We start from the raw sequence: 22,423 nt of genomic DNA on the forward strand, positions 1-22,423 counted from the left end.
GGTGAGTTTAAAGTCAGACAAACTCATTTTACCTGTAGAGCGGGGAATCGTTTATCTTCAATAGGCTAAGATAAATAAGAGTAATGCCGACCGCAGTTGACTTTAAATATGTTTTTATTTTGATTGAGTATCTTAATACTTTGTTTTAGATTATATGAATATAAAGTAGGCCACTGCTAGAACGTCTAGATAGATAGAAGGCCTATAAAAGTTCAATGCTAGAATTTAAAATAATGTTTACTTTGATAATGAAATTTGCTAGTTATTTATGATATTGTAATTGTGGAAAAATGAATAACATAGACTACATTTATATATAATAAATAGGCTAATATTATGATGTTCATGATTACTAAATTATGCAGATATAACATACGATTAAAACATTTACATAACCGTTACTCGTTGTCATGCAACATTCTAAGTAATAAAGTTATATGGCAGTGTAATTTCCTCACAGCCAAAGCTTTCTCATTATCAGACTCATCTGGTCTCGATGGCACTAATTGAATTGGCTCGGGCTAGAGCTGGTGCTGACATGACACACAAACAGGCAGGTGGATGTTCGAGGACCAGCACATACTCATTACTGTTCTCTGTTTTCTCTCTCTATCATTTCCCCTTTTTTACAGTGGCTGAGAAGGTCAACAGCATTTAGAGAGGATGATTTTCTCTAATGAAGATGCCCGCCCTGTACTACAGAAGTCAGCTGAGAGGCAGGGCGCTCCGCTCTCCGGGGTTGCCGTCCCCGGCTCTTTGCTGCGCTTGCGGGCTTTGCATCATGCTGGCGGGCATTAACATCACCCTGGTGGGCGCTCTTGCCTTCAATAAACTGCTCCCCTTAAGCAACCCTCCCATCATCATCGGACCCATTCTCCTCTTGGTGGCCTTTTCATTTTTTGGAGCGTGTTGCATCTGCAGTCGCCGACCCATCAGACAAACTTCTTGCACGTCTACCGGACGGGACCACTGGGCGTTGATGAGGATTGGCAGAGCCGTGTTTGAGATGGAAACCAGCGAGCCCACTCTACAGGACACCACAGCCATTCAGCTCAGTCCAACAAATTCTCCAAGCTCCTCCCACCGCTGCAGCCCCAACCACCTTCCTGGTGCTCCACTCCACCCTTCAGAAACGTATGAGTTTTCAAAGGGAAATGATGTGAGAACTCATGCCTATGCTGGATCAAACCCTTCAACCCTCCGAACTGCCTGTCTGACTCTGCAAACATCCACAGGTCTTTAAGATGTTTCATGAGCAGACATGTAATAGACCACAAACTAATTTAACTTGCCATCAGCTCACAGGGTCAGTCCGACCTTTGGAATAAGGTATTGAAATAAGAAATAACATATCATAATTTCATCATCTCAGGCTCAGAATAGTATGAAAAGGAAGACTAGCTAATACAGGATTAATGCAGGATCAATTTGAAAGTGTTTGACCTAGCACTCCAGTCCTTTCTGACAAATCAGATATGGCAAATTGACTGTGAGCTGTAGTTAGAATTAGAAAATATTGAACAATTTCGGCTGGTGATGAATTCTGTTCATGCAGAAAAAGATCGACTTAACTCTGAAAGACTGCAGTGGAAAATATTATTATTATTACAGTTTTAAGATTTAAAGGGTTAGTTCACCCAAAAATGGAAATAATGTCATTTATTACTCACCCTCATGCTGTTCCACACCCGTAAGACCTTCGTTATTCTTTGGAACGCAAATTAAGATATTTTTGTTGAAATCCGATGGCTCAAGTGTGGCCTGCATATGGAGCAATGACATTTCCTCTCTCAAGATCCATAAAGGTACTAAAAACATATTTAAATCAGTTCATGTGAGTACAGTGGTTCAATATTAATATTATAAAGCGACAAGTATATTTTTTGTGCACCAAAAAAACAAACAAAATAATGACTTATATAGTGATATCCGATTTCAAAACACTGTTTCATAAAGCTTTGGAGCTTTATGAATCTTTTGTGTCGAATCAGAGGTTCAGAGCGCCAAAAGTCACGTGATTTCAGCAGTTTGACATGCGATCCAAATCATGATTCAACACAAAAGATTCATAAAGCTCCAAAGCTTTCATGAAACAGTGTTTTGAAATCACCCAGAAAGCCACCTCAAGTCTCAGTTAGTTTGTCTTTTATTATTTACTGTCTGTATGATGTCACGTTAAACATCGTATTCTCTGTTCTTCTTGTCTGTTAGGTGGCTTCAGTAATGAGTCGCATCAATAGCAAAATTTAATTTGACTGTCTGATTGAATAATCTGTGATAAGGGCAATGATATGCACTTTCAAACATTAGCTCAAATATTTACAATTTTAAATGGGGAAAGAATATGACAATTTCCTGTCAACACTTTCCAAACAACATTATGTGTCCTGCTTTTCAACAATCTGTTCCTCCTGATAACCATGACAGACAAAAACCTCACTGGTCCAAGAGCTACACAAATTACAACAACACTACTGTAAAATCCACCTCAGACACATGGATAATTGATCAAAGCCAACCTGAGCAATTTGGATGTATATCACAGAACACAGAAATCTCTTATCGTACAGGACAAATTTGTACAGGCAGTGCTAGTAACAGCTAAGGTGTGTTTGTTCAGTTGCACTGCTGCACCATCTGTGCACACAACACAATTACTGCTGCCTCTGAGACGCCTCAGCATTTGCTACACATGCACATCAGGGTACAGCCAATGTAACATACTTCTCTGTATGTGTGCCTTTGACCATGTACCCTTCACAATCTCAGAAAAAAAGATACACAATGGTACAAATAATGTTCCTCGAAGAACAGTTTTGTACCTTTTCAATAATTGTACCTTTAATGGTACAGGAAAGACTTTTGTTGATACTATTTGGTACCTTTCGAGGTACAATTTAAATGAATGTGCATAAAGAGTCATCAAGAGTACAAGTGATAGGCAAAATTACTGATCACTGCATGATTGGTTGCTGTGTTAACTATTAGCATAGCAACAAGACTCAGATTGGTCAAAGTCCTGCAGCCATTATGGAATTTTCAAATAGAACAGAGAGTGGGATGCAGACTATAGTTTTGCCCCTTTATCAACATAAAAGATCTTTAGAGGGTGGATTTTAATTGTTAAACTTGAAGACGATGAAATTTTAAGGTGAGTTTTGACCATTTACATTTACAGTGGGTACGGAAAGTATTTAGACCCCCTTAAATTTTTCACTCTTTGTTATATTGCAGCCATTTGCTAAAATCATTTAAGTTCATTTTTTTCCTCATTAATATACACACAGCACTCCATATTGACAGAAAAACACAGAATTGTTGACATTTTTGCAGATTTATTAAAAAAGAAAAACTGAAATATCACATGGTCCTAAGTATTCAGACCCTTTGCTCAGTATTTAGTAGAAGCAACCTTTTGATCTAATACAGCATGAGTCTTTTTGGGAAAGATGCAACAAGTTTTTCACACCTGGATTTGGGGATCCTCTGCCATTCCTCCTTGCAGATCCTCTCCAGTTCTGTCAGGTTGGATGGTAAACATTGGTGGACAGCCATTTTTAGGTCTCTCCAGAGATGCTCAATTGGGTTTAAGTCAGGGCTCTGGCTGGGCCATTCAAGAACAGTCACAGAGTTGTTGTGAAGCCACTCCTTCGTTATTTTAGCTGTGTGCTTAGGGTCATTGTCTTGTTGGAAGGTAAACCTTCGGCCCAGTCTGAGGTCCTGAGCACTCTGGAGAAGGTTTTCGTCCAGGATATCCCTGTACTTGGCCGCATTCATCTTTCCCTCGATTGCAACCAGTCGTCCTGTCCCTGCAGCTGAAAAACACCCCCACAGCATGATGCTGCCACCACCAACAAAGAACGAAAGAATGAAAAATTTAAGGGGGTCTGAATACTTTCCGTACCCACTGTATATTAAGTTCACAAGTTGAAAATGTAAATGTTTCAGCCACTCAACGTGGAATTAGCAAGATAAAAAATTAGCTTATGGAGCTGTGCACTCAAAGCTTTTAGCCATATATATACATGGAGAGAGGGCGGTAGTTTGCCATCAAGCCTTCTCTCTCTCCCATCCCCTTTCAGGAATCATTCCGCCACCTCTGGTGCTTTGGGAAGCTACGATTCATTGGGGGGGGGGTTTCTGCCCCGTCTCCACTTAAACACAATTTTCAATAAATTTGATTGACTCCTGCCACGCAGCATGCTGTTTCAGGGCACAGAGTTGGTACTCTCCTCCCATATAAACAAACTATTTCCTCTTTCAAAGAGTTTGGGAGCTTGGAAACTTCTGCGCAATGTCTCTCCTAAGGTTCTTCAAACAATAGCGAGTGGTTACAGGTCCTCCACGTTTAAATGGTGTGCTTCCCACTACAGTGAAGCCAGAGCAAGTTCTGTTACTTATGCATGCAGGAGCTAGAGTCTCTCCTGGGCAAAGGGGCCGTTGAGCATGTTCCCCTCCCAGCAAGAGACTGAGTATTTTACACATGGTACTTTTTAGTACCCAAAAAAGATGGGGGGTTGCGTATTATTAGTCTTGTAAATTGTACTCTGTGGACTTACAGCTTGAAGATGTTGATGCTAAAGCTTATTGTGTCTCAAATTCAATCCAAGGATTGGTTTGTCATGATAGATTAGAAGGATGCATATTTTCACATAGAGATTCTGCCTGTTCACAGAAAGTTCCTGAGGCTCGCTTTTGGGGGGGAGGGCAAACTTACCAGTATGTTCTTCCATTTGGCCTAGACTCGTCTCCTCGAACCTTCACCAAGTGGGTTAGATGTGCTAAATTATATTGGCCCATTCTAGACCGGTCACAAGTGATGGCGCTTTAGCATTGAGATGTCATCCTCGCTCATTTCAAAAATTTAGGTTTGAGGTTGAATCACAAGAAAAGTGTATAAAATCAACACCAACGTCAGCTGAACGATGACACTATTTTCTTTTTAGAGCCGAATTGAACTCTGTGAGCATCATAGAATTATTCTTTTCATGTTGATCACTGTAATGCTGCTTTAAATCAATATGTATTGTAAAAAAGCTATAAAAATAAAGGTGACATTACTTGACTTAACTTTGCTTTCTTCTTTTCAGCTATCATCTATCCCCATTTCACAGACTAAAATGCATTTTTGAGCTGTTTTAACTGAAAGCAACTTGTACTGACATCTGAAAATTGTCAGTGCCATTGCATTGTCTCAAGATGCACACCAGTAATGTTTTTTTCTAGTGTATGTTTATAAAAGCTATTTTTGTCAATGTGTTGATATGCAGTTCCTAGGTTGTTTTGAGCAGATTTTAGTGCTTTGCTACATGGATTTTCAGTGAATTTGGGTGGTTCCTGTGTGTTGACGTGTTTGCCATGGTTTTCTGCCTGGTTGTTAACCTGTTTTATGTGGTTGCTGGACACTTCCAATTAGTTTTTGGTGCTTTGCTATGTGGTTGTTAGGATTTTTTGAGTGGTTGGTTGAAATTCGATTGCTATTAAGGGTAGGTTAGGGTCCCTTGCATGGCTTGCAGCTTGACATGCTGTGAGGGCTTGTGAGCGTCAGTGATGCCAAGAGCTATACCACTGGTACTTCACAACTACTGGTAGGGTCACCGATAGTGGACAGATCTCAGCTGAGATGCCAGACGAAGACAAACCATCTGATTCTGGACACCAGCAGATTAGCCTGAAGTTCCTGTGAGAACAACAACATCAGAGTTACTTGAATGGAAGAAAATTCAAACTGATTATGTGTGGAAGTCATTGATGAATGGATGGAAGCGATCGTTCGACCAGAACAAAGTAATAAGAATGATTATTACATATTAATATAATATAAATATTAGCAAAGGTGTATGACAAGGCTGCATTCATTCTTCAGTATTTTGTAACCAAGTGAGGCAATCAAATTTACATAATTTTTCATCAAAAACATAATTTTTTTAGCTAATCAAATCTGAAGACCGGATATAAATTATATAAATTATATTATAATTTTTAAATGCTTGTATAATAATTAACCAGGATTAATCACAGATTTTGAAAGGGCTGAATTGGAAACTCTCTATATACTTTTGTACATGACCTAAAAGCCTTGCTAAAACATATGCAAAATGTACTGGAAAAACTAAAACTATGAAACACTGACAAAACTAAACTAAAACAAACAATCACAACATGAAAACTATCTAAACAACATCAGAAGCTTAAGGGATTAGTTCACTTTGAAATGAAAATTACCCCAAGCTTTACTCACCCTCAAGACATTCTAGGTGTATATGACTTTCTTCATTCTGATAAAGATAATCAGAGAAATATTAATAAATATCCTGACGCATCTGAGCTTTATAATGGCAGTGAACGGGACCAATGAGTATAAAACTGAAGAAACTGCATCCATCCATCATAAACATACTCCACCCGGCTCCGCAGAGTTAATAAAGGACTTCTGAAGTGAAGCGATGCATTTGTGTAAAAGAAAAATCATATTTAACAAGGTATGAAGTAAAATATCTAGCTTCCGCCAGACCACCTTCCGTATTCAAGTTATGAAGAAAGTGTAAACAGGCATTAGACTGTCAGTTTTACACTTTTTCTGTAAGTTGAATGGGGAAGGCATATGGCGTAGCATAAGCTTTGTGAACTGCAAGAGTTTTACACTTTCTTCATACATTGAATACAGAAGGCGGTTCAATGGGATTCTGAGAATCCAATAAGATCCTACAGGACAAAGTGAAATTCCATTAAAATATATCAGAATGTCCAATAGGATTCCAAGAATCCAATAAGATCCTAAAGGATAAACTGAAATTCCAATAGGAATTTTTTTTTTTTTTTTTTTTTTTTTTGACAAGGGTGCACATATCCAATTCAGAGCTACATCCTGAATACAGATAATCCATGTCATGAAATGACACTTACATCTTGTATATCATTGACATTGCGAACATGATGGGATATCTACCATCTCATGCACTTCCTCTCCAAAAACTACAATGAATCAGGACTGACTATAGGTGGGCTAAATTGTGGCTACGCACAGCCTACGCATGGACATATCAAAGATATGAAACCAAACACCTTGTAATCACTGTTAACTTAGCTTACATTATGGAATATCATACGTCTCGCAAGTTATTTTAGCAAAAACGACATGTAACCAAATTAAAGGTTATTTTAATTGGCTAAAAGTGGGTTATTCATAGTCAGACAATATCAGGTCTATAGTTAACCAAGACGGTGAAATGACGCTATTGCTTGCTGAAACATTGCAGATTAAATCTTTTAATTTTTTTTTAATAAATTTAAAAAAAAAAAAAAAAAAAAAAAAAAAAAAAATGTTTAATATTCCCATATTATGTTATAGTTTTATTTCTTTATTTCTTAGAGCAAATCATAATGGGCTTATTGGCCATTCACATACTAATAAGATTGCTGACAGAGACAGCAACTTGACAACAATTGTCACTCATACACAACTTTTGACCATTACATTTCCAAAACTGTTCAGTTGTGATTACTGGATAAACGTTACACAACACCGACACCTAGAGGTCACAAGCTAGCAAACATAGGCTAGGAATCGTCACTGACATTGGGTTCGCTATGCGTGTAAAAAACTGCGATTTCGACTTAAGGTTTACGATTATATCTCATCTGCTCAAAGGCATTGCATATTTATTGTGCTCTAAAACAGGTGTGGAACACGCACACATACTTGCTACTACCTGTGTATATTACATATAAAACAAACGCATTCTAGTCTGTATAATAATAATAATATTGTTATTGATACATTATTTTTGCGCAAATGCACTCATATATTTATAGGCTACTATGGTATTACATTTGTCCAAAATCTAACATATCATTGTTCAATGTTTCCCCTGCACATACAATATAATGCTATTTCAGTTCATTGTAACGATGCCCAGTCTGTCCTTCAGCTTTGACGCATGCGTAGATGCTCAGTACCCGTGTCGCCATGTCTGCTACGCATGCGCAGTGTGAGGCGCAAGCGGCACTATATATAAGCTCGTGAGCTTCTGCCCCATTCCACCTTCAGCCATTTTAACAATGTTGGGAGCTGTGGGACGCTGCTGCACCGGGGCTTTGCAAGCTCTTAAGCCCGGGGTGACCCCCCTGAAGGCCCTCAACGGAGCTCCAGCAGCACTGTTTTCTCGTAAGTAGAAATGATTGGTTTTTATAATGGTTGGTTTTAACGCAGCTCTTCTGACAGCAAACGTCACCGCCAGCGCGAGACTGCTAAATGGCAGCATGCGGACAGTAAGTGCAGGCCGCAAAGTTTTAACTGGAAGAGTTTAAATGATTGCTTTCGCCTGATGCACTACATGTATGTTGATTTGTGGAGGAAATATACTGCAATAATGGAATACTCCATTTAATGACAACAACTAATTCTGTTTGGTATGGAAATCGGAATGACCTTTATGTGTCATGAAGAGGAGGCTCGCGCTGCTAGCTGTGTTCGCAGCTCGCGAGGTCATGATACACATAAACATGTTGAATTAGATCATGAGTTAATGCAACCTCATTTATGAACCTTTACAAGTTCAAAAATAGATTTTATTGTGTCCCAAAAGATTTTGAACGGCTTTATCTAGAATCTCGACTTCAGTTCATTCATTAGCCTGTTTTGACTTCTCGTGCCAACAAGCAAACAAAAACTACGGCACAACTTTAAGAATAAGAGCTTCTGAGTTTGTAACTTTTGTAATATGGCTTCAGTTATAAATAGGTTACTTTCTATGTCAGTTGCATGTGATACTCCGCTGTTTCTCTTCCTCCCTTTCAGGCAGGGATTATGCTGCTCCTGCCGCTGCTGCTGCCACCGCCAGCGGGCGTATCGTTGCGGTCATCGGTGCCGTAGTGGACGTCCAGTTTGACGAGGGCTTGCCCCCAATTCTCAATGCCCTGGAAGTAGCCGGCCGTGACTCCAGGCTTGTCCTGGAGGTGGCTCAGCATCTGGGTAACATGACTAAATCTCTACTGAAACGGCTTCTTTAATGCTAAACTCTGAATGGTGAATTTGTACATAATAGATTTTGCTGTTTTTTGTTTTTAGGGGAGAGCACTGTCCGTACCATTGCTATGGATGGTACTGAGGGATTGGTGCGTGGTCAGAAGGTTCTTGACACTGGTGCCCCCATCAGAATCCCTGTGGGACCTGAGACGCTTGGCAGGATCATGAATGTCATTGGTGAGCCCATTGATGAAAGAGGACCAATTACCACAAAACAGTGAGTATTTATGAAGACAACTAAAGCAGCCTCATTGTTTTTGCAAGCTAATTTGATGGGGTTTGTTAAGCCTCTTGTAAAGTAGATAATTTGAGATGCAGATAGATGTGTGGCAATGTTTTTAAAAGTTGAATATTGTGATCTGCTCTTCAGGACTGCCCCAATCCATGCCGAGGCCCCAGAATTCACAGACATGAGTGTCGAGCAGGAGATTCTGGTCACAGGAATCAAGGTCGTAGACCTGCTGGCCCCCTATGCCAAGGGTGGCAAGATTGGTATGTATTTATTACACTAACATACAAAGGTTTGGGAATGGTTTAAAAAAACAAAAACAAAACTTAAGTAACTTGTATTTTGCAAGAATGCATTATTCAAGTGACTGTAAAATCATTCACATATCATAACTTTACAAAAGATTTCGATTTCAAATAAATGCTGATCTTTTGAAGTTTGTGTTTGTCAAATCCTGCGAAGGAAAAAAGTAACATTTCCACAAATATTAAAGGGATGGTTCACCCAAAAATAAAAATTGTCATTTACTCACCCTCATGTTGCTCCAAACCTGTATGATATTATGGAAGTCAGTTGCTACCATCAACTGTTTGATAACCAACATTCTTTAAAATATCATCCTTTGTGTTTGGAACAACTTAAGGGTGAGTAAGTGATGACAATTTTTGCTTTTGGGTGAACTATTCCTTTAAGCAGCACCACTGCTTTCAACATGGTGTTTTTATGTCAGCACATAGGAATGATTTCTGAAGGACATTTGACACTGAAGACTGGAGCTATGATGCTGAAAATTCAGCTTTATTACAGGAATAAGGTTTAGAAAAGCTATTTTAAGTTTTCTGTTCTATTGTATTTGACTCAATGTAACGTTTGAGCATTTGTGATCTTACTGAGCCCAAACTTTTGAATGGTGTATTTTATCTTATTAAAATTCAAATAGTGGCAAAAGGTGTTCCATGATCTTTTTTTTTTTTTTTTTTTTTTTTTTTTTTGCTTTTTTTCAACCATGCTTGACTTTAGCAAACTAAAGAACTAAACACCTTTTCATTTCTTCAGGTCTTTTCGGTGGTGCTGGTGTGGGAAAGACTGTATTGATTATGGAGCTGATCAACAATGTGGCCAAGGCTCATGGTGGTTACTCCGTGTTTGCTGGCGTGGGAGAGAGAACCCGTGAGGGAAACGATCTCTACCATGAGATGATTGAGTCTGGTGTCATCAACCTGAAGGACACCACCTCAAAGGTAACTTAAAGATCTAAATCTTTTGGTACAGTAGTTAAATTTGGGAAGAAAAAAAAAAAACCTTGAGAATTGTGGTTAAGTTATGAGGTCCTCTTGGTTCCCATTAGGTGGCGCTGGTGTACGGACAGATGAACGAGCCCCCAGGTGCCCGTGCCCGTGTGGCTCTGACTGGACTGACCGTTGCTGAGTATTTCCGTGACCAGGAGGGGCAGGATGTGCTGCTCTTCATTGACAACATTTTCCGCTTCACCCAGGCTGGATCAGAGGTCAGTGTTTGGAAGTCTAAACCTGTTTTTTGTTCTTAGTCTGAAATTGTTTTATTGATTGGGATTTATTTCTGTTCTCAAAGGTGTCTGCCCTGCTGGGCCGTATCCCCTCTGCTGTGGGTTATCAGCCAACTCTGGCCACTGACATGGGTACCATGCAGGAAAGAATCACCACAACCAAGAAGGGTTCGATCACATCTGTGCAGGTATGCCTCCTTTTGTTTGCCCAGCACACACCGCTTCCTGGATCTCCATGTTCTACAATATCATTGTCTCTCATAGGCCATCTATGTGCCTGCTGATGACTTGACTGATCCTGCCCCTGCCACCACTTTTGCTCACTTGGACGCCACCACTGTGTTGTCCCGTGCCATTGCTGAGCTGGGAATCTACCCCGCCGTGGACCCGCTCGACTCCACCTCCCGTATCATGGACCCCAACATTGTGGGATCTGAGCATTATGATGTAGCCCGTGGTGTGCAGAAGATCCTCCAGGTGAGCACTGATGAGTATGGGCTTCATCTGAGCACTTAACACCATTTTGAATTAAAATCATGACCTTGTTCCTGCTCTTGTCTAGGACTACAAGTCTCTGCAGGATATCATTGCTATTCTGGGTATGGATGAGTTGTCTGAGGAGGATAAGCTCACAGTTGCTCGTGCACGTAAGATCCAGAGGTTCCTGTCCCAGCCCTTCCAGGTCGCTGAGGTCTTCACTGGACACATGGGCAAGCTGGTGCCCCTGAAAGAGACCATCAAGGGCTTCAAGGACATTCTGGCTGGTAAGTCAAGCCCTTCTGTTTGTTTTTGCTGTTTGTTTTACTTTTGGGAATATAATACTGTTTTTGTTCAGTGTTGTTCATAGTGTTTCTTTTTCCTTAGGCGAGTATGACGCTTTGCCTGAGCAGGCCTTCTACATGGTGGGACCCATCGAGGAGGTCGTCCAGAAGGCAGAGAAACTGGCTGAGGAGCATTCGTAAACAAGTCTGTTTAAATGTGTCAGGGCGGGTTGAACGAAAGGGAGGAGCACTTGGTTTGTAACGTCACATTCAAAAAGAAATTGTATCTTTATCGCTGGTCATTCTGAAGTTCTATTTAATGTTTCCAATTAACGGTGGAAATAAAACTGTCTTACCGTGAAACAGTTTGTGGGTTTTTTTTTTTTTTTTTTTTTTTTTTTTAAAGTTGGCTGCTGTCCTACAAAGCCTACTCTATCATATGATGCATGAATTTCTAAGGCCTAAAAATTATCAACATTTATCAACTTTGCTTAAATGCACACAATGTAAAAAAAAAAAAAAAAAAAAATTGCACACAATGTAGTAAATGCCTTCTGCCTTCCAAGATATTTTTTTGTATTTGCTATGAAGTTTAATTTTTTTTTTTATTTTTTTTTTTTTCTTAAAGTAATCAAACTTTTGGGCAACTTATTTTACATGTTCATCTCTCAGTCATGCATTTCCCTGAGCTTTGATCTTAAAACTGTTTAAATCTCTCACTAAGATAGACTTTGTGGGATAAACTAAAGTTCTTTACATTTAAAAACAAAACAAAAAAACATTGTAATATTCTTGTAAAGGTGGGACAAAATTTATTTCTGATGCATGCTGGGATACTGAGGCAAAATGGTAACCATGAAAATATGGAGAGAACAGTTGGCAAGTCAGTTTTGAACACCATAGACCAATTTGGTGTTTGCAAACAGCGATGACGTTTTTTGTGGGCGGAGCCTAGCTGGTTGCAGAAAATGACAGTTGAGCAGTAAAAGTCTATGGAAGCCACGAAATAAAAGAATAAAAAAAGTTAATTTCGAGTTTATATCTCACAATTCTGACTTTTATTTCTCGCAAATCTGAGTTTACATCTCACATTTCTTACAAAGAAAAACAGAATTGTGAGATATACTCGTTATTCTGTCTTTTCTGAATTGCAATTTATCCCGCAATTCTGACTTTTTCCCCCCTCAGAATTGTGAAATAAACTCACAATTGCGAGTTATAAAGTCCGAACTGGGAGTAATAAACACGCAAATGCAAGAAAAAAAAAAAGTCAGAATTGTGAAATAAAAAATTGTTTAAAAGTTATCTATGTAAAATATTATAGGTTTAAATTATTTTAATTATAATTATTTCATGCTGTAACTGCTATGTATGTATGTCCTCTGAACTGCATATGTAAATATTATGTAGACTTACTGTTTACATCAAATTCCTGCTTTAATAGTAGACTAATCCTTGCAGGTGTCATCAGTCCAGTCTGTGAAACGTCTCCGTTTAGCTTCAAAGGACGTTTTCAACGATGGTTTTCTTTAAAAATGAAGACTATATTTTTTGCATTCCGATTCCAACATCCAGAGGCACAACAAAACATTTTTCTCTTATTCTGTGGATTTTGCACATTTTCCTTCAATTGCTACCGCTATTTTTCTGCAACCAGTATGCGCGCGCAGCTGCAAGTGACGTAGTTGTGACGTCTGCTCCAAAGTGGTCTATAGACAAATCCGGCGAAACACGGAAGTAAAGCAGCGCCGCCATTACTGCGTGCCTTGCTGCTAAGGAAGTAGCAGAAGTAGCGTGTTGGTCCCGTAGGCTGTAGCAGATGTTAGCTATATAGTTTTTTAGTACCTATGCTGTCCAGTGATGCCGGGCAGAGCGTGTTGTGTGGTTGGTTGTTTTAACAACAGCACAAAACTACAGGCCTGGAATAAAACCGTTTGTGTAATCCACGAAGCTTTGTTGCACATTGACTGCCATGTTTACGGCCATACGGATTGCACAGAGTTTCTGGTCGAGCGGAGGACCAAGATGTGCGTCAAAAGTGGATGAAACACATAACCGAGATGGCTCATCGCATGCCAGATGATTAATAAAATAATCTTGAATACCTATAAGAACATGTATTTTATTGCTACAACTGGTCGTGGCTAAGGCCATCCTTAAAAATATTTTGGTTTGCCGTAACAGCCAAAAAAATAAAAAATGGTCGGTAGGTCGTAAAAAATGTAAAAAAAAATTTTTATTGCATCACATTAAGTGTATTGTGATTGTCAAAACATTTTAGTAACTAAGCTGAATTTTATTAGGTTTAGTGACATGTTACAATGTTTACATGGTAGGCTCAATTTCTGGTAAGCTACACTTTTTTATTATTTTTATTCAATTATTATTATTTAATTATTATTGTGATTTGATTTAATATTGACTCATTTGGATAAATATTAGCTAGGCTACACAAGGTAGGCATTAATTTTTCTCAAGAAAAAAAACAACTCACCTAACTTAATGCTGTAAACATACAGAGAGCCCTATCAGCTGGCAGTATTATTTAAAAATAACAATTTAAATATAATGCATTTTTATTATAATAACAACTTTATTTAATGATATAAGTAAAAATATAATAAAGATGTAATACAGTACACATATCAGCCAAAACAGGTTCTGTGTGAGGGGCTGCTAGCTGACAGCGTTCGGTCATTTATGAAGATTTACCTCAGACGAAGGTAAGTGTGAATACATAAATCCATTTTGAAAAACATGTTTACAAGAACATAACATTATACGTCGTTTGATGTTGTAATATTTTTAATCTGTATTTCTAGCATGTCACATTTACAAGCACCAAACGGTATTTATTGTTTGAATTTCGTAATAAAATTGACAGAATCTGAGAGCTGAGATTTTTTTCTATCATAAGTAACCTGCTCTGTCTAGTCTGTCGGTCTCTGTGTCCTCTTTACTTCGCGATTTTTCTGTGCGTGAGAAAATGGATGTGGCGTGAGAGCGTGTGAAAAGCGTCAATTGCGTGTGTCTCACATTTTATTGCATTTGTATTAGCTGTTTGAAGAGTAAAAAAAAAAATCCGTGGGTCTTAATGCAATTACAATCGGCAAGTCGGTCGGACTAAAAGGGGAAAAAATAATTAATTGGGTCGGTCCTAAATTGACAGGGTCGGTCGGGTTATGGCAAACAAGAATATTTTTAAGGATGGCCTAATAATTATTTGAAACTTAAGCTTGTGAACATATTAGCAACACAGCTAGTAATGACAGCGTTCGGTTTTATTGTTGTCATCAATTAATACACTTCTTAATTACATTACATTACATTTTTACATTATTACATTATTACATTATGTTGTCAATAAATTACCTTTATCGGTAAGTTTTGGCCACTGCCTGACATCATCTACCCATGTTCCCTTTCACCAGACATTTTCTTTAATGAGCAGGATGAACTTTAATTGAAATGTCATTAGAGGGCACCGGCAAGTGTCACACCGTCACACTTCGCAGGCACGCAGTAATGGCGGCAGGCAAGATGGCGGCGCCCATAGAGTTCGCGGCGGATTTGTGTATAGGATGAATATCTTAAAGTGCCCCTTATTATGCCTTTTTACTGGTTCCTCCTAATATTGTTTTGGGAGAATCCAACAGGTTTACATGCATGCAAGGTCAAAAAAACACTTGTTTTCTCAATATACATTTAATCTCACATCAGTTCTCAATTATTCGTAAACGATTCGTGAGAAGCAGTTCATAGAATCAGTTTCTGTATATATATATATATATATATATATATATATATATATATATATATATATATATATATATATATATATATATATATACAGGTTGAGATTCAGAGGAGCGAGCCGGTCCAAATAAACTGGGCATTTATCCATATTTTAAGACCAAGCGTTTTGTGAATCCTCCGAGTCGACTCTTACTTTTGAGAGACAATACCTTTATATGTTCAGATTCAAAACTTTGCAGGATGTTTACATTCACTTAGAGCAAAAAAAATGACTGGGACACAAATTGTGCTGCTGTAGTATTAAAAAAAAAAAAAAAAAAAAAAAAAAAAATTCCCTGGCGTCTGTGAGCGCAATAAGCGGGCGGGGAATATACGGTTTCGTTGTGACTTCACAAGAAACTGCTTGGCATTCGTTTTACAAACGACTCGTTTAATTGACTCAGAGTCGACTCTTACTTTTGAGAGACAATAACTTTATATACGGTTCAAATTTAAAACTTTGCATAATGTTTTCATTCCCTTAGAGCTATGTTACACACTACATGAAAGGTTATTTTCAAAATCCATAATAGGGGCACTAATAAACATAAAGGGGCACACATTTTTGCACAACTGTATTTTTTGGCGTTTGACATACTGGATAAAGTATCAGCATACCCATTTGATTTTATATTCAAATCTTCTCACGCATACAATATTAATTCCGAATGGAGACGTTTGGAAAATCAACTAGGACCGCCACAATTTCAGCCAGTCACGTGACGTCTGTAGATTGAGCAATCTTTTTGAATAGCAAGGCCTTTGAAATTGCTTGCAGATCTTATGCTAAGGTCAAATTCTCAGTTTCCAAAGTTTTGCTGCTGCTACAGTCTAAATTTGGATCTGCTGTGTGTCCCAGCTCAAATCGGTAGAAACGTGACTACCATGAGCGGTACTAACAACTGACCACATGGTGGAGCCATAGCGCAACAAGCAGGAATTTGGCTCTGTCAGTCAATTCTTATCTAGTCTAAATCAGCAGTATGTCCATGCGGGTGCATATGAAAATGAGCTACTCCCATCACTTGGTCAAAACAGCATGTATTATCTAAAACCTGTACTAAATAAAATATCTTCCTCAGTGACTGAACTTTAGTCTCTGAAATTATTGCCTATAATCTGGATTTTTTTTTTTTTTTTTTTTTACTTAATACTGTACTCACTCAATGTTACAATAAACATATTGCAAAAATAGCACATTTAGCAGCAGACAGTCAGAGATGCAGGTGCAAAATAAGACAGCCACAGGAATTGTGCATCTCACCCTGGGGAGTAACAGGTACGAGCTGCACAGCTGAGCAGGCATGTTCATCACAGTTCACCATATGGCATCTTAGAGAAATTCACTTTCATAACCTTTCCAATGATTAAACACATCGGAAGGTGTTCGTACAACACAAGGACACTGCACAAATGTGAAAATAATATGCTATATAAGTTCATGCACAAGAATGTCACACCAGAATGATAGATGCTCCATCTTAAATTGCAGATCATAAAGTAATTGTTTTTTTGTTTTGTAAATCTAATACTGGTCAACATAAACTGCCATTTAATTGTCTGGGGTCAGTAAGAAATTAATACTTTTATTCAGCAAGGACACATTAAAGTGATCAAAAGTGACAGTAGAGTTTTTTTCAGTTATAAAAATTCTATTTAAAATAAATTTATATCAAAGAAACCTGGGAAAATGTTTCATAGTTTCCACCCCAAAAAAGCAGGGCAACTGTTTCCAACATTAATAACAATAGAAAAAAATTTTTTTAGCAGAAAATCAGCATATTAGAATGATTTCTGAATGATCATGTGACACGGAAGACTGGAGTAATGATGTTGAAAGTTCAGCTTTGACAACACAGGAATAAATTACATTTTAAAATATATTAAAATATAAGCCATTAATTTAAACTGTAATATTTCACAGTTTTAACTGTATTTTTGATCAAATAAATGCAAATTTGTTGAGCATAAGAGAAGAAGACTGCTTTCAAATCTACAAAAACTTACCAACACCAAACTTTTGAACGGTAGTGTAATTTCTTGCTTTTCTTACCAGGTTCTTAAAATGAAGTGTGCTTTATCAGTGTGCTCACATTTCATGTTATCCAGATGGATTCTTGATGAACATGATTTTCCCAGCTCCTCCTCTCATGCATGCTGCCGGAGCGCTCATGTCCAGATGGCTCACAAGGAGCATTTTGAAGCCAGTCACAGCCTGTGATGTAAACATACTTCTTGTCACGGACTCAAACTTTCTGAAGCTCCTGGTACCAACTAACCATGTAGAACAGGATCACCAGCATAGCTGTCAATCATAAACCAAAAAACAGATCTATGAGAATGCAGTTCTGATATTTTACTTTTAAAATGTTTTTCAAAAACTTTATTTTGTAAAAGAAATACTTCATTTTTTTACACAAATATGTACACTGTAAAAAAAAAAAAAAGAAAGAAAAAAAAGAAGTCATTTTTGCAGAATATTCTGGTTGCCAATAAAAAAAAATACAGTAAAAATGTAAACATATTTACAGAACAACCTGTACATTTTACAGTAAATTTTACTGTTTAAGACTGTAATTTACATAATAAATTACATTTTAAGCTGGTGGTAAAGAGAAAACCACATGATGAATCACAAGTGGCTTTTCCACAAGCTGAGGGAAATATTACACATTATCATGCACACAAATACAAAACAGAATCATGGTAATACATGTGACACTAAATAATGAAATAAACATTCATTTAACAACAAAAGATAAGATAAAATCCTAATGTCTGATAACAAAAACAACCAAACAAAAACTAAGAATAAGTAATGTTCTCTTGGCAGGCCTCTGCAACTGATCCAGAATGTGGCAGCAAGAGTTGTCTTTAACAAGCCAAAGATAGTGCACAATACCTTTTCCATGAAAGGGTGTACATGGTCTGCAACAGTGCTTAGGTAGGTGGTATTTGTCAAAGTAACATCCACATGGATGGCAGGACCCAAGGTTTCCCAGCAGAACATTGCTCAAAGCATCACACTGCCTTCGCTGGCTTGCCTTCTTCCCAAAGTGCATCCGGGTGCCATGTGTTCCCCAGGTAAGCGACGCACACGCACCCGGCCATCCACGTGATGTAAAAGAAAACGTGATTCATCAGATCAGGCCACCTTCTTCCATTGCTCCATGGTCCAGTTCTGATGCTCACGTGCCCTCTGTTGGTGCTTTCGGCGGTGGACGGGGGTCAGCATGGGCACCCTGACTGGTCTGCAACTACGCAGCTCTATACGCAACAAAATGCGATGCACTGTGTATTCTGACACCTTTCTATCAGAACCAGCATTAACTTCTTGAGCAATTTGAGCTACAGTAGCTCGTCTGTTTGACTGCACCACAGGGGCCAACCTTCGCTCCCCACATCAGTGAGCCTTGGCCACCCATGACCCTGTCGCCGGTTCACCACTGTTCCTTCCTTGGACCACTTTTGATAGATACTGACCACTAGAGACTGGGAACACCCCACAAGAGCTGCAGTTTTGGAGATGCTCTGACCCAGTCGTCTAGCCATCACAATTTGGCTCTTGTCAAACTCACTTAAATACTTACGCTTGCCCATTTTTCCTGCTTCTAACACATCAACTTTGAGGACAAAATGTTCACTTGCTGCCTAATATATCCCACCCACTAACAGGTGCCATGATGAATCAGTGTTATTCACTTCACGTCAGTGGTCATAATATAACGCCTGATCGGTGTATATGACTGCATCAAGTTAATAACAACATATATGTACACCAGAAACAAACACTATACATGAAATACATGAAGGAAGAAATTTACAAGACAGCAATAAAATGATCTTTTAAACATCTGTTATAACATAGATGATTTATTTATTTATTTTTTTGCTAGATGGGATAAACTCAGCTCAGCACACTCAAAAAAATAAATTGTTGAATGAACATGATTTAATCGTAGCACCCATTATACATCTAATCAAATCAAGTAAACTTGGATTGCTTTTAATATTTCATATGAACACAATATACATTTGTAGTTTAAACATTATCTTAATATGTCAGTGTAACTTATTTGCAACTAGTTGAATTAAAATGTTTGTATTGTGTTTCTGTGTTAACGCACATTAATTCAACAAATCTCTGCCTTATTACACCAAATAGATTATGTCTTGCTCATGTGTGGCTATGGTAATTTAATGAATATCTATCTTATTGACTCAATTAAACTTGAATTAAAATTGATTTATGCAAATAATGATGTTCTAAGTTGATCACAGAGCCATTGCCATTATAAGATCAATTTATGTTTGAGATGCTTTGAGAAACTTTATCCAATGCACTATCATAGTGATCACTACATTATCCGCTTGTTAAGTCGTGACGGTCGTGACGTAAGGAACGCCGTTTCCGGGTCCAAGCCTCGACTCGTTTCACTTGAGAATGCCATCGACGGCCGTTTATGAGCGCTATTTATTCATTTTAAACATCAATCATTTTAAAAAGTTAAACATTTTAAATACTTACAGTCTACACAACAGTCTCCGTGCTTGCAGCGTCACAGATATTAATATTTTAACGATTTATAAAAGATGAATCATTGTCTGGCCATCTGGAATTTTGGTATGGAGATAAAGGTTATAATTATATATTTTTTGTAGTATTACACCACATCGTGTATGTATATTAGCACCATTTGTTGTTTTCTTCTAGTATGAGATAGAGCGTTAGGACCCGGAAGCGCTGCCGCGTGACGTCAGACTTAACAACCGGCTAGAGTGCCCCAGGGATGACGCGTTTTTGTAGGCCAACCCGGAAGTTAGCGGCGCACGGGTTCCCTCGGTTGAAAGCCTATGCATTTTTCCCATAGACTTTTGGAAAATCGCAGAAAATAAGCTCTGTGTTTAACAAAGGGTTATGACACTTACACGTTTTGTCTATCAAGATAATCTTTACAAGTTAACACAACATTTATAGATTTTGAAGCCTAAATCAAGTCGTCAGATATAAAAGGCTAACAGTAGGCTATAAACGGACTACAGCACACCATGGTCGCGGATCAACGTCACCACCACCAAGCTTCCTCAAACTGTATTTAAAAAACTACTTTATTTAAAAACATGCTCTCTGATTATGATATGTGCTGTTATGAATACTTTTCCACTTTTTCATGAGAAATGCTGTCCAAATGTCCCGTTTTTAATGATGACGTCTAAAGTCCCCGCCAAAGGAAGTAGTCCCTTTTAGCAATTTGTTAGCAACCGCCGATTTTAAGACACAGTAAAAGTTTAAAAAATCACAAGTGGGTTAAAACTGGTGTGTTTTATGTCATAGATCAAAACGTGAAAGTATTTAGAGGCTTTGTTAACCACAGACCTTATTTCAGGCGATTTAGCAAAAACCCATTCAAAAAACCCATAGACTTTATGGCGTTGGAACCGGAAGTCCTAAAATACTAACTCGTTTCCGGGTTTTGCCTACAAAAATGCGTCATCCCTGGGGAGCTCTATGAAACAGACATTAATTGTGGTTAGCTGATTCCCAACCCAAGCACAAGTGCAACACTTCTCCACAATGGTAACCCCCAAAACCATTAACATAACACAAACTTTTCAATACCAACATAATAGAACAGTGACAATTAAAAAGACACTCCAATTTTTAATTTTATGATTAAAATAAACTTTTTTCAACATTTACTCTCTCAGTTAGCCCTTTTACAACATGATGGGAATAAAAGTCCTGTTTGATACTCCTGGTTGGCTGGTTGGGTTAGCTACTTGATTGAAAAAGTTATTCCAATATGAAAACATCAGTTAAGTCAAAAGTGATCATTTCAAGTCATTTCAAGTCAATTTAACATGAATCAATCACATTTAAACCAGAAACCTGATACACTGGTGTTGAATCAAAATAAATTGTTTAAATAAAGTGAACACACAAAAATAATTTGTTGAGTGCATGATTACACACTAACATGTAAAACTTTCTTTAATTCACTTTACATTTACACAGTTCCCAAAAAAAAAATGCTAATAATGTGTAATTTAGATACCAAATATAACCCATCTGTAGTTTACCAAGTAGTTTTGCTTTCAGTGTGTCCTCTTTCGAGTCATTTTTGGTTTAGTGAAAGTACATAAACCCAGCATGGAAGTGCATGAGAAGTTCATTTCATTCAGAAAAAAAAAAAAAAAAAAAAACCCTTACATTTTTTTTTTTTTACATATACTTCATTTGAATTTTGACTTGAATTGACTTTCAAATGATTGAAAAGATGTATAAACTCATAGTTTGATTTATATGATTATTTTAAGAGTGCAATAGAGAAGAGAATTTATCAGGTCAAGCACATATGGAGTGTTGACAGTGTTAATCTGAGTGTAGAGTGAGTTCTGAGTTAATGATTCAGTTCTGTCTCTGTATTTGGTTTCTGCGTAGCGCATCTCTGCCGCAATACAGCAAAATTTTTTGCACACAAAATTGAAATGTGTAAATAATATCTCCCTGACCACAACATAGGTGGGTGTTTTACTTATTTATTAAAATGTTATTCTTTTGATTTTTTTATTGCTACATCACAATGCTATGTTTTACTGAAAATATTGTAGATGATTTGATCAAGATAATGTTCATTCCAAACATGTTGATTCTGCAGTGCATGATGGGTGACCCGTGTCCTGTGCCGGCAGGACGGAAACATGCTGAGGTGAATGACCTTGCAAGCTTTTACCTTGATTTAGTTCTTCCGAGAAACAGTTCTCCTAAATGCATCTGAATCTTTAGACATCACCCTAATCTCAGGCTTGTAAAATATTTGAGTACAGTCAGTCAATCGTGGCTTATTTCGCATAAAATGACAAACGGTTTCCTATAGGATGTTCCAGAAATAAACAGATGACACTATCTGAACTATTGTAACAATTTAATCTTATTCTTAATGAGATTTCGAGTATAAATGTCAATATACTATCATAATAATCCTCATATCTTGTGAGCACATGTGCCTGAATAGCTGTATTGATTTTTCGGGACAATTATCAAATGGCAGTGTTTGTATACGGAGGTCATTCACCCTCCCTGA

General features: G+C 37.8%; 3 protein-coding genes across 3 annotated transcripts in view; all 3 read left to right on the forward strand.

The window, feature by feature from the left end:
• magi1b (membrane associated guanylate kinase, WW and PDZ domain containing 1b) overlaps window positions 1–22,423 on the forward strand; it is a 1,153,738-nt gene that overhangs the window by 199,648 nt on the left and 931,667 nt on the right.
• LOC125256357 (transmembrane protein 275-like) lies at window positions 143–1,687 on the forward strand. Its single transcript, XM_048172292.1, has one exon. The coding sequence runs from the start codon at window positions 677–679 to the stop codon at window positions 1,241–1,243; it is 567 nt and encodes a 188-aa protein (XP_048028249.1). The 5' UTR covers window positions 143–676; the 3' UTR covers window positions 1,244–1,687.
• Window positions 8,008–11,906, forward strand: atp5f1b (ATP synthase F1 subunit beta). Its single transcript, XM_048172273.1, has 10 exons — window positions 8,008–8,167; window positions 8,801–8,974; window positions 9,071–9,245; window positions 9,399–9,520; window positions 10,314–10,498; window positions 10,606–10,764; window positions 10,848–10,970; window positions 11,047–11,259; window positions 11,345–11,546; window positions 11,647–11,906. The coding sequence occupies exons 1-10, from the start codon at window positions 8,062–8,064 to the stop codon at window positions 11,742–11,744; spliced, it is 1,557 nt and encodes a 518-aa protein (XP_048028230.1). The 5' UTR covers window positions 8,008–8,061; the 3' UTR covers window positions 11,745–11,906.

The sequence above is a fragment of the Megalobrama amblycephala genome, linkage group LG21, assembly GCF_018812025.1.
Source record: "Megalobrama amblycephala isolate DHTTF-2021 linkage group LG21, ASM1881202v1, whole genome shotgun sequence".
NCBI classification, from domain to species: Eukaryota; Metazoa; Chordata; class Actinopteri; order Cypriniformes; family Xenocyprididae; genus Megalobrama; species Megalobrama amblycephala.

What these genes read in the sequence shown, in the direction of transcription:
- LOC125256357 (XM_048172292.1), top strand. Translation starts at nt 677, where the DNA reads ATGAAGATGCCCGCCCTGTACTACAGAAGTCAGCTGAGAGGCAGGGCG.
- atp5f1b (XM_048172273.1), top strand. Translation starts at nt 8,062, where the DNA reads ATGTTGGGAGCTGTGGGACGCTGCTGCACCGGGGCTTTGCAAGCTCTT. An exon ending in GTGTGCAGAAGATCCTCCAG is followed by an intron (nt 11,260 to 11,344) that starts GTGAGCACTGAT and finishes GCTCTTGTCTAG; the next exon opens with GACTACAAGTCTCTGCAGGA. An exon ending in CTTCAAGGACATTCTGGCTG is followed by an intron (nt 11,547 to 11,646) that starts GTAAGTCAAGCC and finishes CTTTTTCCTTAG; the next exon opens with GCGAGTATGACGCTTTGCCT.